This window comes from Trichechus manatus, unplaced genomic scaffold, assembly GCF_000243295.1.
Source record: "Trichechus manatus latirostris isolate Lorelei unplaced genomic scaffold, TriManLat1.0 scaffold00172, whole genome shotgun sequence".
Classification (NCBI taxonomy): Eukaryota; Metazoa; Chordata; class Mammalia; order Sirenia; family Trichechidae; genus Trichechus; species Trichechus manatus.
This window is the reverse complement of record NW_004444108.1, coordinates 564109-584199: the sequence shown is the minus strand read 5'-3', so window position 1 is coordinate 584199 and position 20091 is coordinate 564109. Positions and strand designations below refer to the sequence as shown.

At 38.3% G+C, this 20091-nt stretch overlaps 1 protein-coding gene across 3 annotated transcripts in view; it reads right to left on the bottom strand.

Moving 5' to 3' along the window:
• Positions 1–2108: 2108 nt before the first annotated feature.
• Positions 2109–20091, bottom strand: part of LRRC1 (leucine rich repeat containing 1) — a 156092-nt gene continuing 138109 nt past the window's right edge. For 2 of the 3 annotated variants that reach the window (XM_023741111.1, XM_023741112.1), the window contains 4 exons: positions 14001–14116; positions 7571–7743; positions 5686–5822; positions 2109–3800 (listed from right to left, as the gene is read on the bottom strand). In XM_023741111.1, coding sequence (XP_023596879.1) covers positions 3642–3800; positions 5686–5822; positions 7571–7743; positions 14001–14116 — 585 coding nt within the window. In that variant the 3' untranslated portion in view covers positions 2109–3641. The remainder of the gene's footprint in view (positions 3801–5685; positions 5823–7570; positions 7744–14000; positions 14117–20091) is intronic. The other variant, XM_004386817.2, reaches the window with a different exon arrangement.

The window sequence follows — 20091 nt, the reverse complement described above, 5'->3', positions numbered from 1 at the left end:
CAAAAATTTTAACTTCAAAGTGCTGCTTTAAAGGGCATACTTGCTCTCTGCTCTTCCTGAGCTTTTTTTTTTTTTTTTTAATTTCATTGTATAGTCTTTTTATGTATGTTATTTTAAAACATAATCTGGTTTCTTTAAAACGGCTTAGCATGGGGTCTTGTGTTGGTAGTTGTTAAAAGCTAAGTGACAGGTACATGGGGGTCCACTATATAATTCTACTTTCGTATGTTTTAAATTTTCCATAATAAAAAGTTTTGCTGTTTTTTGTTTTTTTAAATTAGCTCTTTGGAAAGTTAGGTAAGTCAACACTAATGGCTGAAGTGAGATTTCAACTCTATGGATGTCAACAAACTGTAAATCCCTAGTTGCCTGCTTTTAATGAGCAGCTCCAGTGCATATCCCTCACTAGAGAGTAATTGTGCAGCCAGCCTCACCACACATGATCCAGTGTGTCCAAAGCAGAGGTGTTGGTCATTTTTATAAGGTTAGGACTGGCTGTTCAGAGTAACTTACTGACAAAGAAAGCATTTTTCCCAGCCTTCACCCTAACCATTAAGCATGTCTTCTTGGGTGTGGCAGACTTCACAGGGGATGGCATACAGACTGCTGGACGGGGCTGGTGTGAGCAATTCCACCTGTGCTTCTTTACCTTGTGGACACCTAACTAGTAAGTTGGAGATTGGGTTGGTCAGGCCATTTTTCCAAACTTTCCAGGAAGAAAAAAAATCCAGGCAAACGTTTCTAGATTTCTTACCTATCCCTTTTCATCATCAATGACTTTCATTATTTCACCTCCTCTAATTTTTTTGGCCGTTTTCTCCACTTAGGGGTAATGTCCTTGCTAAAAAGAGAAGGAAGTAAGAGGCGAACAAAAAAGTGAGTGAATAGGTCATACTAATCTCCTTTCCTGTTTTTATCTTTCACTCCCACAAGACGAACAGTTGGGTCAAACTTTGTACTTCTCCCTCTCTTAAAGAAAAGCCAGACTAGGGGCCATGGACTCCTGACAATGCTACATAACTTTCTCCCCTAGAAGGAGACCAGGAATTTTTGGCATTAGGCGCACAAGAAAAAGATATCCTTTCACATGAAGTTTTTCTTATAAGAGAGTCCTCACTGGAAAGGCTGAGTATGTTCTCAAGCTGGGACTGTTTGGTTGGTGCCGTTTCCATTCTGAAGCCTAAGTTTGGTACCAGCATCCTGATGTTGAAGAGCATCACAGTGTCACAGAGCATAAGAGATTATGATGAAAGTAACTTTTCCCTCTCAAGGAAGAAGAAAACAAACACCCTCAAACTGAAAACAAAAACAATAAAAACAACCAGGTGAGTGTGAAGTAAAGGAGACAGCCCAAAGGAAACAATTAAGGCATAAATTTCCTAGAAAAATTCAAACACATATACATAAACACGAGTCTGTCCATCTCTATCCCACTGAACCCATGATAAACTGAGTAGTACAGGGGAGCCTTTATATAAAAAACAAAAACCACTATGCAAGTTCTATTTGTTTTTAGATGTCAGGATAACTTTCCTTAAATAATCAGTCCATGAGTTAGTGGTATCATCTTTACAGGCTTAAAACAAAACAGAGTATACCCAAATCTTAAAAAGGAGAAAAGAAAATCAATATCCACAGATTAAGGAGACTTTCTAGGGAGCAAGGTATAAAGCTGATGAGGTGAGACCAGCTTATATGCCATGTACTTTTAACTTAATACAGTTTTAAAAATACAAACATATATACACACACACAACCTAAATAGCAAAGTGAACCCAATAAGTAAATGTACAGAAATAGTATTTTGTTAATTGAAAATTGGTTTCTAAGAAGTCCAGGTGGCCAAACAGCCACAATCCAAACTTATGAGCCAGAGCTGAAGGCAATTTTGGTGTCTGCCCTGTGTGTGAGAATGCCAAGTGAGAGCAAGCCCCACAGGAAGTTAAATCAAAACTGACCAATAGTTTAGACGTTTAATAGAAGGGAATACATTGTCAAAGGAGTTGGCTACCTGCTATCATTTGTACATACATAAGCCAGTTGCTGTGTAGTCGATTCAGACTCATGGCTACCTCGTGTGTTTCAGAATAGAACTGCTCCATAGGGTTTTCAATGGCTGTGACCTTTCAGAAGTTAATTGCCAGGTCTTTCTTCCAAGGTGCCTCTGGGTGGATTCAAACCACCAACCTTTCAGTTAGTAACTGAACCGTCAACCGCTGGCGCCACCCAGGTACGCCTGCACGTATATAGTAATAATTAATTTTGAAAAGCTGTATGGCCAATGTCCAGGCTGAGTTTATTTCATGGAGGAAAAATAAAATGACATGATTTCCCCAGACACCACATAGGGACTAGCACTTTTCATTTCTCTTTTATCACATAATACAAAAAAAAAAGAAAGAAATCAATAGAAACACACCAAAACATACCCCTGTACCCCTTAAATTAGCAGATTTAAAATTAAATCTTGAAGCAGTATTTTGTTACACTTGGATTCAAACTCTATTTACAAATTAAAATTGCACTTACAAAGATTCCAACATGTCTATTATGGTTGTAGGTTATTTTTCTTTATTACGGTTTTATATCTGGATATAAAACTTTTAAAGCTTTCTTCAGTAAAAATGATAATTTCCTTTGCAGTACATAATTTATTTACCCACTGGATTTCTGAACCAGTTTTCTCTTTTTGTGCTTTGCTGCTCTATTTTATTTTACAAATGGCACATATCTTTGAAGTGAGCGCAGTCTGATACTGCACTCGTTATAAGAGACTAACTCATGAGAAGCTAAAGTGTAAGAAATGACATATAAGTAGTTTAAACCTTTGGTTCAACTTTAAAAAAAAATCAATTGATATTAATTTACAAAATCAGTGGTAATTCTTCTTTTTGGTTAAAAACAAATCCACCGGGTAGATTTCTAATTAAAATCTAACACTGCTTTAAAAGTACCACACTGCTCAAGGATGCCACTGTTTACAGTTGCTCTGACATGACACAGGTTACAGTAAGGCACGGTGGATGGTACAAGTAAAAACAAATACTTTCGGACTGTTTCGTTTCGTTTTTTGTTTTTTCCTGCACAAATACTAAAATATGTACCGTTTCCATGATAAAATAACAACAACAAAAAAAAAGAAATACAGATTTTTTCTTATGAAATACCTATACAAAATTTTTAAAATTTACACCATCTGAGCTGCCAAAAAAAGGTTTAAAAAAGTTATCAGTTTTCGCCCACACACATAAAACTCTCTCATCGGTAGGTCCAAGAGAACTTGGGTCCAAAATGTTCCAGCACTTATGGAAGGGAGGAGGATAAAAACTCCCCTTTCTGCTCTCCTTTTCCCCAACATAAGACAAAAACAAAGGTCAGATGTTTACAGTAGTGTATTCTACTTATTACAAACAACCAAAATTAAAAAAAAAGTCAGGCCAGGAGATCACTGGTGCAAAGACTGGTTGATGGACTAGAGTAAGGCACTTCCTTTGAGAGGGCAGCATCCCAACACGCCACTTGGGGAGATGATGCGCCAGGTTCTGGTTAAGACAAAGGACTGCATGAGGCTCCTCGGAAGCAGACAGGAACATCTCTGACAGCAGGGGAAGACACAGGAGGTAAAATTCGGAGGTGAAATGCTACACAGAAGTGGTCACTCGGTCAATGGCATGGTTGACCTCATTTTTGTTGGAATCCAGTCCTTTAGCAGCATTCATGTCATTCCGTAAATTCTCCACTGTCTTTTTCATGTTCTTTAACTCCCCTGGGTGTGGAGTGGCTCGCCTTAGAAGTGTTCTCTAAAAACAAACAGTGGAGTGAGTGTTTTGGTCTTATCCCATTACTCTTTCAAACATGCAGCTTCGAGGCATCAGCATTCCAATACAAAGCTGCTCCTTAGAGATTATGAGTTAAAGTGGGTGAGAAGGCTTTCTTCAGAGCTATGTGCATTTATCAACTGCTTACTAGTAATTAATGGAAGATAAAAGTATTTCATGTAACTCAGACAGTCAAGATAGCGAGATTACTTTTAAAATAATACTATTTAAAAAAACGAGATTAGTGTAAGATAAAAATAAAGTTCCATGAACAGTAAGAAAAAAAAAAAGAAAAGATTTTTAAAATATAATTGTAGGATGTGGAGGAAGGAAAGGGTAAAGTGCTTAAAAAAAAAAAAAAAAAAAACCCTAAATTAGTATCACTATAATACTCTACTATAACCCAAAAGTAGTTCTGGTTTGCTTTAGCCCTTGAAGCACGGGAGTTAAAGAAAAAGGGAAGCCAGCCGGGAGAAAAAGACTTCTTTTCTTATTTTGTTGCTATGTGGGCTATTTATATGACCTACTGATGAAAGTTCACATTCTTCTAATAAAGAAAGACCACAGTGCTGGAAGTAAAGTTACAGGGTATGGGCAATTTTTTAAAAATCATTATCATTTAACATTTTGCATGCTCTTCAGCTCATAAAACAGCATTTTTATCTTTTAAATGGCCTGTCCAGGAGTTTCAGAAAGAGCCAAATTAGGGTAACAAAATACTGAAAGAGCACAATTGAGGCAATGAAGTAACTGATAAAATAATTAGACTCTAACAAACCATGAGGTAAGCAGTCAAGAGTCATTTATATTGAAGTCATTTTGCCATTTCTAATTCACACTTTGCATTTGACTACTGCAAATAACCAAAATCCCATTTGGTGAAAGCCAGAATAACAGAATAATAATGGCTCAGTGGTTAAGTGGTTCAAACCCACCAGCTGCTCCACGGGAGAAAGATGTGGCAGTCTGCTTCTGTAAATATTTACAGCCTTGGAAACCCTGTAGGGCAGTTCTCCATGGCAACGGGTTTGGTTTATAGGAAATGATGTAAAAGCTGCCTTTTGTTATTGGGGGCTGTAAGTACTCCCTCTAAGCTCTGCTTATGAAAATCTCAATTAGTGCAAGGACTTTAAGAAGCCAAAGTCATCTTGTAGGAAGATTTCAAGAGTTGTCACAGATGCTTGGAGATGACCCCCTTACCCCAACGTAAGACAAAATAAAGGTCAGATGTTTACAGTAGTATATTCTAATGAAAGCGGCTGAGAGACACCTTCAAGTAAGATGAAAGTAAGGGTGGGAGATACTTTCAAATTTGTTCCTGATTTCTAAGTAAGTCCTAAGGTCACCCTGCCAGAATCACAAGCGCTCTACATGAAGGTAAAGATGAGACCTGGTCTTGTGAAGACAGAAAAGTCTGGTACAACAGAAGGGAAGCTAAGTCACACGTGATGAAATGCGAGTGGAGTCAACAGAGATCTATCTCTACCACGGTACAGCCATTAATGGGGTGGGGGTGGCTGGGAAGAGACTTAATTCACGGGGAACAACAAAAAATAAGAAGTTACCAATTGATTTTAAGAAAACAGTGGGCATTGTGGAGGGGAAGCTATCACAAACAGGGAAGAGAAAAAAAGTCCCATAAACTATTCAAACAAAGAAACCTAAAGTCCCATTTCCCTTATTTACACTTTGTGATCAGTATTTAGAAGTATCTAGTTTTGTCTTCTGAATGAATTCTAAATGCTGAAGGCAAAACAGAGAATATGCTATTTTAAAATAAAGAAACCCTTATTAGGTACCATTCTCAATATTTGGAAAGCTTTTAAATTTGAACGTCCACAGAGGCAAAGAATCTCCATTTCCATACCGTTTCATTGTCGTCTTCATCTTTTTCATCATCCAGAAATCGGATTGCACTGACTCTGTTTACTGCACGCTCATTCCAGGCTTCATCGGAGACATCATTTACCAAGCTCTCCAGCGCACCACAGCGAGGCAGATTCTCTGCCGGGACAAAGGGCACATCAGCAGGGAACTCTGGTTCACGTGCCTGGCAACCGCTATGTACCAATTTGGTGGTCGACCAGGCAGAATAACTGAGTCTCTACGTGATGCAAGCAGTTAATGTGCTCTGCTGCTAACCAAAAGGTTGAAGGTTCAAGTCTACCTAGAGGCACCTTGGAAGAAAGGCCTGGTGATCTACTTCTGAAAAATCTGCCATCAAAAACCCTATGGAACACAGTTCTACTCTGACATACGTAAGGTTGTCATGAATCGGAATCCACTCAATGGCAACTGGTCTTATGCAGAATACATAAGGAGAACCAGGTGCATAAAAGCTGAAATAAGGAGGGCAAATTAATTATTTCAGCCTCCAAGTCTTTGCTTTAAAAACAAACCAAAAAATGAATCCCTTAACCATTACTTAAGGGGTACTGAGTTACTGTTTAGGGAGATAAAAACTATCTGGAAATGAATAGTGGTGAGAGCTGCACAACATGCTGAATGTAATGTCATTAACTGTACACTTAAAAATGCTTAAAATGGCAACTGTTTTATTATATATATTTTACCATGATTAAAAAAAAAGTAAAGGCCTCGGACAGGGTTGCCCCTTCTTTTCAATTCTGTTTGAGACCATGTAAAATATCTGCTAAGTTTATATGTTTACTATTTCATCACAGAAGATCTTAATCACTTACAGAATCCTTTTTTCTAATTCTCTTTTACACACTAACTTTGAAAACTTTCTTATGACAGCGATGTGGCTGCACATGCTGAATACTGTTATTGTTAGCTGTTAGCTGCCATCAAGTTAGCCCCTAACTCATGGTGACCCCATGCACAACTGAACAAAATGCTACCCAATCCTACTCATCCCTATAGCTGGTTGCAGATCAAACCATCGCAATCCATAGGGTTTTCACTGACTGATTTTCAGAAGTAGATTGTTACAGCCTTTCTTCCTAGTCCATCTTAGTCTGGAACCTCCACTGAAACCTGTTCAGCATCATAGCAATATGCAAGCTACCAACAGTGCATGAGGTGCATTGGCTGGGAATCGAACCTGGGTCTTCCACACGGAAGGCAAGAATTCTACCACTGAACCACCAGTGCCTCATGCTGGATACTAGTACTTTCTTTAGTAATACCTTCTACCATATTTTTCTTTTAGGGTCTTAAAAGCTCATCTAACAAAGCTGGGATTGGCAAGTTGGTTTTGGGGCCCTTCCAATTCGGAGGCTCCCATTGTCTGAACACACTTCAGTTCTCTTCTATCAAACCCAGCTCTCGCAAAGGAATTATAAAAGCATTTTGATGCTAATGTGAATATTTCTTAAAACCACATATAATTTACAAAACAGAGATGCAATAACTCAAAACAACTCACTGGCTTAAAAACAGTACGCCAGTGGTATCAGCTACTAATCCTCATAATGTTTAAGTGTGGGTTTTAAGTGACTCTGTTACCTTTTTTAGGAGCATTTGTATTTTCAGCCTTAGCTAAAATTCAAATTTGAAAGGCTGTTTAAGGAATTTCACACATGATAAACAGGTATAAGAGGTACTTTTTCTGCAAGGATGGAGGGACCCTTCCCCAAGGATTCCCACAATGGCCGCATCTGGGGTAGCTCTTAGGGGCAAATTAAAGAAAATATAATCACATTCATATGTGGGAGTAAGAGGCTTTATGGATAGACATCAGTCCCTACTCATTCCTGTGGGCATGTGATTAGTGTCCTTAAATTCACCTTGGCAAGCAGGTTCAGAAGGCAGCTGAGGAAGTAAGACACAGGTTAAAATCTTCTCCCCGGTGGTATGGTTGGTGTCTGTCTGGAATGTGAGCAGAGGCTGGGACTGGTTGTCAGATAACCAAAGAGCCTTCAGCTTCAAGGTGGTCAGGGATAAAGGCAGATGCAGCAACCTAATTTAAAACAAAGGGAGACATCGTGACCTCCAATTTTGTAATTAAATCAATTCCTGTCAATAAAAACAGGGAAAACAATAAAAAATAGCTTCCTGGTAGCCCTGGTGGTACAGTGGTTAACAGCTTGGTTGCTAGCCAAAAGGTCTACAGTTCAAATCCACCAGCCACTCCTTAGAAACTCTATGAGGCAGTTCTACTCTGTCCTATAGGGTTGCTATGAGTTGGAATCGACTCAACAGCAATGGTTTGTTTTTTTTATGGGTTTCCTGGTATTGGGTTCAAAGTGCACAAAGATGGTATGTTTATACTTTTTCTTGTTGTTAGCTGCTGTCAAGTCAGCCCCCAACTCATGATAACCCCACGCACAATGGATTGGATCACTGTGATCTGTACGGTTTTCTTTGATGGATTTTTGAAAGTAGATTGCCAGGTCTTTCTTCCTAGTCTGTCTTAGTCTAGAAGCACTGCTGAAACCTGTTTAGCATTATAGCAACACACAAACCTCCACTGACAGATGGGTGGTGGCTGCACATGAGGTGCACTGGCTGGAAATTGAACCCGGGTCTCCTGCATGGAAGGTGAGAATTCTACCACTGAGCCACCAATACTTCGTGTTTATACTAAACCCACTGCCGTCGAGTCAGTTCTGACTCATAGTAACCCTATAGGACAGAGCAGAATTGCCCCATAGGGTTTCCAAGGAGCAGCTGGTGGATTCAAACTGCTGATCTTTTGGTTAGCAGCCAAGCTCTTAACCACTGCACCACCAGGGCTCCTAATAGGCTTGATTTACCCTTTGCGAGCAGATTTTTTCAGTAGGTAAATTGTGTTTCTCTTTTCTGCTATCACTTCTCTCATTAGGATCTTTAGGCCATAGGGCAGAAAACTGAGGAAAGGTTCAGCTAATTACAGGATGCATTATTAGGTCTTGTATTAGGAGGTTTCAATTTAAAGAGAAAGCAAAGCCAGTCAAATTGTGGAAGGACCTGAAAGCAGGAAGTTCTTACCTCAATGGCAACAGCCTCTCTGACAAGGCTGGTATGAGGCCTTAAAAAAAAACCCACTGCCATCAAGTCAATTCTGACTCATAGTGACTCGATGTGAGGCCTTGATATTACCTATTTCCAGGAGCACCTGGATAATGGGCATTAAGGGGAAAGAGATACCTGGGTTGCAGAAGAGTTTAATGTGCAGTTAAAGATTTAACAAAAAAAAAAAAAAAGTCATGGCTATGGGCTCCGTTTGCTTTCTCTAGGGAGATTATTTTAAGTATCCCATTTTAAACTTTTATCTTTCAGTTTCTGGAAGCTCCTACCTCTCAGGCTCCTACATGATAATTAATATCCACATCAGACTGTTTTCAGTTTCAAATGAGATAGTATATACGAAAATACTCTAGAAACCGTAATATGACACCTAAAGATTAGTTTTATATTTATGCTTCACAAAGATTTGACAGCTTGGCTGCAACCATTTAAATCTATTTAGTAAATAAAGGACCAAAAGGCCACCTGCCGGAAATCATATGTACTCGGTACTTGATAAAATCTACTTTAAGCATAGCGGTTTTCCAACAGGGGCAATTATGTCCCCAGGGGACATCTGGCAATGTCTGGAGACATTTTTGGTTCGCACAACTGGGGGGAGGTGCTAATGGCATCTCACGGGTAGGGGCCAGGGATGATGCTAAGCATCCTACAATGCACAGGACAGGGCTCCCCACCCCCGTCCACACACACACTTACACACACAGAGCAAAGAATTCTCTGGCCCAAAATACCAGTAGTGCCAAGGATGAGACAACCTGCTTTAGTGAAAACCAATTCAAACTAGTCTACTAATTCACTTTGAAAACACTCAAACTTCCGTGTTTCCCAGAAATTTAAGGTTTAAGGAATTTAAGGTTATATTTGATCAAGTATTTTCACTGTAAGGATGACTCCATGTTATTAAATTACGGATCAGTCTTGGAAGTGACTTCATAAAATAGATAAATAATAGTATCTCATCACTTTCTTTATCTACAAAATGAGGCATCTATGCCTAAAAGAAATCTCTGGCCAATTAATTCTATAAAAAATGATATGACAACATGTGTTTCTTTCATGAAATTATATATCTATTTTTAGTCAACATACGTGGGAAATCTACTAATATATCTTACCAATAGATTAGTATTGCATTTTCAGAAATATATACCACTAAACTGGTAAAACTAAACTTATGGAAAATAACTCTTTTTCACTTTATTGAACAAAAGGACAGTTTCTTTTGAAATTCTTTTTCCCTGTTCCTTTTAAAATAGGCGTTAAGCTAACATCCTCCAGAATTTTAAAGTTTCAAGGTCTTGATCAAGAAACCTATAGTCAGCATCTCTACCTTTCTTAATCACGAAAGCATAAAAGAAAAAAAAAATCATGATTTGAAAACTGGCACAGAACACAGATACTCAAACAAGGTCATCGTAAATTCTCAGACTAATAACTGGCCTGCCAGCTGACTGCTAACGCAAAGGTTTAAATAAAAAGCTAAAAAAAAAAAAAATTAACAATAAGTAATAGCTTCTAAGGATGACAAACTATATGGTGAAAGCTAAAATAAATTACTGGACTCTACAGCAACAGATCTTATAATCATATTTAAGTAAGCTATGCAAGATTAATGAGTTGTCTAAAGCACCAGTTTTCCTGCAAAGAATCAAGGGGTCAGCCTGACTATGGATGCTGCCGACTGAGTACACACCACACATGGGCTTGCTAACAAGTGTCTGGGGGACAGCAGTGACCCCAGCAGTGGTAAGGAGAAAAAAGGCACTGTTCCCCGTACAGTCTGCACACAGAAATTCTGCAGGCTGCGCCAGCCCTCTCACTGCTTCACTGGGGTCTGATGAGAAAAGACACACACGCTCCTCTGTTTCTCTTGGGTAAGCCATCCCAACTCCAAGTCAGGAAATAGATTAAAAAATACATATCCTTACTTTCCAGAGGAGCTAATAATATATTTTTGGTTTATTCTGGTACCCTCTGTACACTACAGAACAGAGTAAATACGAGAGACCACAGCTCCATTTCTACACATCTCTATGTTCTATTTAGGACCACATCCCTTCAGAAATAAAAAGCCTGTGGTTTCTATTTATACCAATGGTACAAGGACTACAGCAAATGAATTGGTCTTCAGTTATAACCACAGCCTGAAGTGACCTTCCCCGCCTCTGAACTACTATAGCAGTTGCTTTGTCAAATTTATTTAGCAACTAAACATGGCCTACTTAACAATGTGATATTATCTTACCCTATGACTGAATGCTTCTCACAATTTAACTTTTCACCTGTTTGTTATCTCCTACTAAAAAATTTTGTTCTAAGCAAAGTTTAAAAACATGTTTAAAATATATATATAGCTAGAGAACATGACCAGTGAAAAAAATTAAACAATACTAAAATACCTAAAGTGAAAATTCCCTCTACCCCCAAGTCCCTACCCCCTCCTCTAGGGGAACTACTATTAATATTTTGGTGTACTGGATAGTGTTTAAAAAGCAAAAAATGAGAGTGCTATATTCTGTTCAACAACTTACTCTTTTCACTCAGTATCATGGACCCCTTCCATGTCACTATAGAAATAGCTTATTCTTCATCTGCTCAGTTTCCCCCAGTATAGTTATACTATTATGTTTTAATATTTTTTAATTTGATTTTACATATATAGTACAAAATTCAAAGATGCAAACAACTCTCTCATTGAAAGTCATTGTTCCTAGTATTTGACACTACTAATACTGCAGTGAAGGAGCCCTGGTGGTGCAATTGTTAAGTGCTCAGCTGCTAACCAAAAGGTTGGTGGTTCAAACCCACCCAGCAGCTCTGTGGGAGAAAGGCCTGGTAATCTGCTTCCATAAAGATTATAGCCAAGAAAACCCTATGGGGCAGTTCTACTCTGTCACCCTGTGAATTGACTCAATGGCACCCAATAACAACAATATTGCAGAAACCCAATTTTGTATACTTGGTGATACTTCTCTAAAATTGAGCCCAAGAATTAAGTAATTCTGTGTTCTATGTCCATGGGTAGCTGATGACACAAGATACCTTCTTCTTTACTGTCACAGAGAGTTTGATATTTAGTGTCTAATTGGCACTTCATAGTTACCCTTGCTATAATTTATCCTCTCACTCTTGTAAAAGAAAATTTTTGTAAACTAACAGGTAGACTCCCCACTGCCATTTGCTACTTTTATACACTTGAGAGAAGAGGCAGAAACTTCTGTTGTATTTAATATGACTTCCTGTTGTGGGATATTTTGGCTGACATGGTAGCCTTTTTGAAAAATGATTATTGTTGTTAGTTTCTATACTGATAGTAGGCAGTAATTAAATATTTTAATTGACTTAAAATTTGGTTATGAATCTATATTTACATGGACTAAATGACACACTTAACTGACTCAGATAGCAGCTATGTAACTAGATTTTTTAATTGAGGTTTTTCTACCCTAGCCCAAGCATAATAAAAATTTAACTTTCCCTTCTTCTGAGAACTAGAGAATGAAGCCTTACTCATGTGAAAAAAAAAAAAAAAAGTTTTTAGACGTCAGAGCCATCTTTCTGCTCAAGAATTGGTGATACAAATTTATGCACGCCTTCTGGCAAGAACCAGGGAATGTTTGGATCATTGAGCTTCTAGTGCTGGAGGTGAGAGGTCTGACGAGAAACATCCTTCTCAAGTTCTACATCTCATGCTATGCTTAGTCCAGCAGAAATTCAACATTCAACTCAAATTAGTCCTGAGTTTCCAGCAGCCAGTCAGTGGTCTTAAGAATCTATTGAGATGTCCCAAAAGCATTAACTTCAAAAAGGTGAGCATTCCCTGAGGTCATAACTCATCTCTGAGCTCCAGTAGAGTACTGCTGTTTGTTTAGCCCTGCTGTCTATGATGCATTAGCGCGAATGAAAAACTCTGGCTTGTGCCTGACCTAAGTGATGAGCTAATCAGTACTGAGGAGACAGCCCCCAAAACACTCTTCAGATTGCTGGCATTCACCATTTTAAGCCATTGATCATCATTCCCCGGTTAAGCACTTTTCCCTCTCTAATCATATCACACTTGAAAGTGAATTTTTAATTCCTTTTGGCAATGAAGCCTGCGATGTAAGACATTTCGCAGTGGTCTGCTGTTCCTTCTGCCAAAATGATTCACATTTCCATTCAGTCAGTAAATATTTTCCAGGAATCTACCATGTGCCAGGCACTGTACAAGATAGGAGTGAAACCCTGGCACATAAACCATGAGCTCTAACTTGAGGTAATGTTACGTTTAGGAGGGTTAACACATGTAAACAGACAATTATCATTGCCTATGAGTGCGAGGGTAGGGGAAGTTCAGTAAATACATACTCAGAGAGAAAAAGGCCTCTGGGAGAAGACAAAGCACGAGCGATGAAGAGAGGTGGGACATAGAGAAGAAGGTCCCAGGTAGAGAGAAAGGCTTGTTTAGGCTCAGAGGGAAAAAAGTACATATGCCATCTGAGGTGCTGAAATTAGTTCAGAGTGACTGAAACAAATCTACGTTCTATAAAGGTGGGGAGATGGCACATTCCAGAAATTGGCAAGCAGCCTAACAGTGCTTGTGACCCCAGAACTTCAGAAAAGGTACTGCTGTGCCCTTGGGGATATCAGTCTGGTGGCTCTTAACTTTTTTTTTTTTTTTTGGATTATGAATCACTTGGAGTTTCTGACAATAGTTGTGAATCCTCACGTCATAAAAATGAGCCTGAATACAATTTTGCTACAATTTCAGGGGGTTCAGATGACCAGCAGAGCCCATCAAGACCCCTAGTTAAAATCTAGTTCAAACTCATTCAAGCTTCAAGCTCATGTTGCAGATGGGGAGACTTTGAAACCCAGAATGACTTACAAAAGCAAGTTATAAAAGCTAAGGCAAAACCTCAGTCTCCCAAAATCTAAGCGCCCTTTCCCTTACCCCATTCAACTGTTGTTCTGGGAAGCATTTCTACACAAGTGTCCACTTAAACTTTAAAGTTCCCATGTTCAGGTAGTCCCTGAACTTCTTTACCCTATTGGGTTCAATCAATTCATCTCCCATTTGAGAACTCCCTGGTCTGGGTCATTTGACTGATGGATACTGTATTCTAAAAGATGGAGCAAAGGCAAGATAGCTAAGATGCACAGTAGACAGTGGTGTATTCACATTTGTTTCTCAGTCTCAAGCAAAGCCAACCAAAAGTTGCTTACCTGTTCCCTGCCACATCCAGGACATGAAGTTCTGTCGCCTGCGACAACTCGGCAGGTATCCAGGTTAGCCTATTGTCACGCATGCAGAACACAGTGAGGCTGCAACACCCGCCAATCTACAATGGGAAACAAAATACATCTTTTTTCCTGGGTTTTTGGGTGGTGGCATGGGACTGGACTATCTTGTTTATCAAAATGCATGAAACACAAAAGGATATGTAAAATTATACCACATAATTTTTAAAGTCTCACTGATGACTAACCATGATTAACTTTAAATCATACAAAACAAGAATTCCAATAAGTTCATAAAAATCTCTGCAAAACATTAAACATAACATACTAATCTAAATCAAGAAAGTAAGCAATACAGTTCAAAATTTCATTCTGAAAAGGAAGTCAGTTCCCACTGCTGATATCTAGTGTAACTGTATCTTCTGAATATGTTAACGATACTACATAGGTTTGGATAAAAATTATTTGGTGGTATGGGAGTTTAACAACTCTAGGTTTCAAAAGTTAGGTTAAAGATGATATACACACATATATCACACACACACCCTTTTGACGACCTGCTCATTATATTAATTTCAGTGTTCCAGAATATTTAGAAGAAAAAAAAAAAAAGAGGACATCTGATAGATGATCTAGTGTATTAATTTCCACCTAACATCTTTTAATAGCTTCTGGTCCTGTACAACTTAATTTGGTAAATTCACTTTCCTTTGACAAATGCAAAAACATCTTAATAAAAAGTGAATTTTGGTAGATACACACATTAATCTCCTTAGTTATGAGCTGCTGGTGAAAGCATATAAATCAGTCTGCAGCCATGCCAAATTTGATTACCAATTTTTTTTTTTTAAGTAAGTAATTCAAGGGTCACTTAGCTTTGTATAAGACTAGTCTTCAAAAGGAACAGAAACACAAAAGAGTTCAATGATTCTCTTGAACAAATTGGCTGTGGTTCTTACAGTCAGGAAAGCTGAACCAAGGGATGGAAAAATAACTCGATCCCAGACACAACATTCTGCAGGACTCCATAAAGTACTACATTCTTCTTGTACTCACTATCCTGACTAAGAGCAATTGCTAGAAAAGGCTCATGAAGGAGCCTATTATATCTGACACATGAAAAAATACTCCACAGAGCTTCCCACTCAAGGAAGGGCAAGAAACTTGAATATTCAATGGTATCAGAATATATCTTCTGTCGTTTTCTATTTATGTTGTATCTTTTCTTTAACAGCTAATGTAAAAGATTTTGAAATACTATATTTAAATTAACCATAATAGAGAAAAAGAAAAATATTAGAAAAACGGATTAATATTTGTCTTTAGTCATCTGGTATCTTAGTTATCTACTGCTGCTCTAACAGAAATACCACAAGTGGATGGCTTTAGCAAACAGAAATTTATTTTCTCACAATTTTGGAGGCTAGAAGTCTGAATTCAGGGCACCCACTCTGGGGGAAGGCTTTCTTTCTCTGTTGGATTTGGGGGAAGGTCTTTGTCTCTTTTTAGCTTCTGTCCCTGGGCAATCTTCATGTAGCTTGGCATCTCTTTTCCCCATCTCTGCTTCCTAGCTTGCTTGTTTAATCTTTTTTATATCTCAAAAGAGACTGACTCAAGATATACCTTATACTAATCCCGCCTCGCTAACATAACAAAGACAACTCATTCCTAAATGGTACTATAAACACAGATATAGAAGTTAGGGTTTACAACACATATTTTGTAATGTGTTAGGACGCAATTCAATCCATAACACCTGGAAGCACCCAGATATGTAGAAAGGCTTTTAGATTATCCGCTTATTTCTTACTATTCACATTTCCCATCTTGGTAAAATTGGTTTATTTGCTGTCCTTTAAATATTTTTGATTCTACTATTTCTTATAGAAATGCCTTCCTTGTCCCTGCCTTGCTATATCTTACCAATCATTCAAATGATTGGTAAGCTAAATGTCCTCTCAAACTAGTGATTCAAACTGCCGACCTTTCGGTTTGCAGCCTAGCTTTTAACCACTGCGCCACCAGAGCTCCTATTAACATCATAGAGGTTAGGATTTACAACACAGAGGATAAATACATCAGATCACAAAACGGAGGGCAACCACACAATACTGGAATCATGGCCAAGCTGACACACATTTTTGGGAGATAATTCAATCCATGTGAGCATTTTCAATTTGTATCATGTGCATATATTCTCTATTTAACAAATTAATTAACTGATTAAAATGGATCAGAGAGGGCTTTAAAAGTTGTCAGAGCAATAAAAGTTCTGGATACGTTAATATCCCTCTGGTGTTTTTGAAGTAATAGTGTGAACTCCCAGTGCTGTGTGTGAGCTGTCTACTTTGTGTTTAGAGTCTCGTTTATGTTTTTCCTTTTTCCTTTCCGACTCTAATCGCACACCCATTTGAGACTGTCAGGGGTCGGAAGCAATTGTTTTCAAGAGCCTCCTAGGCCCTCTGGGTTGTCAGAGCACGCAGTGTGACCTCCTGATCTCTATTGTCTACAGTTTTTGGAAAACAACGCCAAGAAAGAGCAGATGTTGTTGCAGTACCATGTGCCAGGGATGCCTTAATCATCCGTCACAGGCACATGCTGTCCCGGGCAAACATTCACACAAACAGAGCCCTCTTTCCAAATCAACCAGGAAGAGGTGGCAGGAACCTTTGGTTTTTAGAAAAGACTATTAAGCTGTCAAAACTGTAACTCAAAAGTCAGAGTTCTTCACAGACATCAGAGGGAAATGCAGTACAGTGGAGGGAGGGATGCTTTGAGGTTATACAGACCTGGGTTAGAATCCAAGCTGTGGCATTATGTTTTGTGGGTCTGGATATGTGACTTTAACTAGAAGTAACAGTAAGTATTAAATTAAATGAAACCACACATATAATTTAGTGCCTATCACAGAACCTGGCATATAGCTGCTGCCAAATAAATGTGGTAGCTATTGTTTTTTTTCCAAGACATGAAAACCCCAGATCCAAATGACTAGTTCAGCTGGCACTCGGGTGCCTAATATGTTCTTGAACTGTGCTGATACTTGCAATCTCTCCCCTGAACCCACTTGAATTTCTAAGAAAACTGTAACACAGTGACATTTTGATTAATAACAGTGAAGAACTGGGGTCAATGGCAGTTCAGAAGGGACATTCTCGCCTTCCATGTGGGAGACCTGGGTTCGATTCCTGACCAATACACCTTAAGCACAGCCAGCAGTGCAGTCTGTCAGTGGAGGCTTGCATGTTGCTATGATGCTGAACAGGTTTTGGTGGAGCTTCCAGACTAAGACAGACTAGGAAGAAAGGCCTGGTGATCTACTTCCAAAAATCAGCCAGTGAAAGCCCTATGGATCACAATGGTCCAATCCTGTTGTGCATGGTGTCGCCACAAGTCAGGACCCGACTTGACAGCAGCTAAGGACAACAACAACAACAGTGAAGAACCAACATAAGTTCATTATTATGTTATATATATCATTTACGCATGGTTTTGCTTTCTCTTCTGGGTTTAGAAGGCAGAGCTTACAGGGTCCTTAGGGGTCATCAGGATAAAATGTCTACGTCACTTAGAAATTCTGGGAAGCAGAGGCATTGCTTAAATAACTTACTACCAGTTATATAAGAAGCTGATTATTTTTAAACCTCCCTTAAACCACATAATAGCACCTTCCCAGAATACAAGAGATTAGACTTAGATTCTCTTAGAATCACAGAATGTGGCTAAGAATCCTTGTTTAGCTGTTTTGTGTCCCTCTTAATTCATGATGATACTGTTCCTTAACTGCTTGGTACTGATCTAATCCATCTCGAGGATATAGGACCTGTAGATCATCCAACAAACCTTACTCAGGCTGACTTTCACTAAGTACTAATTGCTGCAGGATACGTTATCCTAGAGGAGACAGTCAGACAGATTTAAAAACGCCAAGGGAAAGCCTAGATTAGTCATCTTTGTCTGCTTATATTCTACTCTGTCAATGCCTCTCCTAAGTAGTTCTTAACCGGCTGCGGTAAAGGAATCTTTTGCTTGATTCTCCTTCAGTAGCTTCCTTTTAATATTATTTATAACAGAATTGAACCCACATTTCACTGGCAGGAAGAAAAATTTACAATAAGCAAAATCTGATCAATGTACAATTTGAACAGAAATAATATGGTGCATAATTTTAGCAACCAAAGAGTATTTTTGCCTTTCCCATCATCATCATCTGTGGCATATTATTCATATATTCCCTACTTCATAAAGATCTTAGAAATAATGTGGCTTTGGGATTTCCCGAACTGTTGGGCCTCTGACATCAAAATATCCACTAATAGCTACTATGTTCTTTTTTTCTGGTTGTAAAAAAGTAATTTATCTTGACTGGACAATAAAAATCACAAAGACACACACACAAGCATAATAGGAAAAAAAAGAAAACCAAAAAACCTCAAACCAAATCCTATCACAAAGGGATAATCAGTATTAATATTTTGATGTACAGTCTTGCAGTGTTATTGTCATGCATTTGTGATTACATATATATATTTTAACAAAATTGGAACCGATGCTATGATCTTTAGCACCTTTGTTCATATATGACATCAGGAACATTCTCCCATGTCATTACGTTTCTAAAAGGATATTCATTGTCCACATAAGTATATCATTCTACAGATGTATACAGGTCATTTAATAAATCACCCTTGTTAGACATTGCTAGTTAGTTGTGCCACTTCTTTGCTGTGTGATCTTGTGCAAATTACTTAGCCTCTCTGAGTCTCAGCTTCTCAATCTGCAGGATGTGGATAATGATTTACCTACACCTTACAGAAACTGTTATGAAAATTAGACAAGAATATGCATAAAAGCACTTGCCACAGTGCCTGGCACGTTAGCTTCTCCTATACGTGCTCAGCACAGGGCACTGTAGATGTTAGCTCCCCCTGTACACACTAGTCACAGCACCTGGCATATGTTAGCTGTCTGTATACATGCTTGGCACAGCATCTGGCACATGTTAGCTGCCCCTATACATGCTTGGCACATGTTATCTGTTCCTATATATACTGTGAGGAACATGCTTGTGCATAATTCTTAGCATATATCCATTATTATTTTCTTAGGATAAACTGCTAGAGGTGGAATTGCAGAATCAAAGAGTATGCACATTTCAAAATTTTTCAATATTATCATATTCCCCTTGAGAGAGGCTGCAGCAACTTATAATTTTATGGTAATACACACTTCCCTGATCCTCACCAACCTCTGGTATTATTATTTTAAAAATCCTGAGACTAGTAGGTCAAATGCTTTAATCAGCATTTTTATGAATATTGATGAACCTTAAAATTTTCATACTAATAGCAATTTCTATTTCTTTTTTTCTGTGAATTGCTTATTGGCTTTTGTAGGAGGGGGTTGTTTTTGCCCATTTTTCAATAGGGGTTCTATCAATGATGTGAAAGAATTTCTAACAGAGTAAGGGAGATGTCCTTTATTTGTGATGTTGCAAATTCCCTCTGCTCCCAGGCTGCTTTACCTTTTTTGAGGATCAGAAATCTAATTTTCATATAGACAAATTCATCAACTGTTTATTTTATGACTTATGACTTAAATTTCTTTTTCATGCTTAGGAAGGCCTTCTTCTCCATCATGAAATCCAATGGTCAACCAGTATTTTTGGTTTTCATTTTATATTACCTGTTTTGTTTATCAACAATTCATTTTAGAATATGACGGCAAACTTACACTTGAAAAATCTAGATTTTAATAATAAGGCAGAAGGCTATCTTCTAAAAGAAAACTGCATCACTACAGACATTTCTGAATATTAAAATAATACTTATGGGTAATTAATGTTTACCGGTCGCCTGTCAAGGAAAGGCTTTGATGGATGATCCGCAAATTAGATCTTGTCTCATTTGACCAGATGGGTGCCAGGTAGTCACGGTCACTTTTATTTTGACTTAATGGAGACAAAATACTGGACTCTAAACTTGGATACATGCTCAATTTCTTCCAGCCAAAAATTCTGTATGGTCCAGGTTGTTTAAAATGAGATGTGGCTGGAGAACATTATGAAGTTACAGAC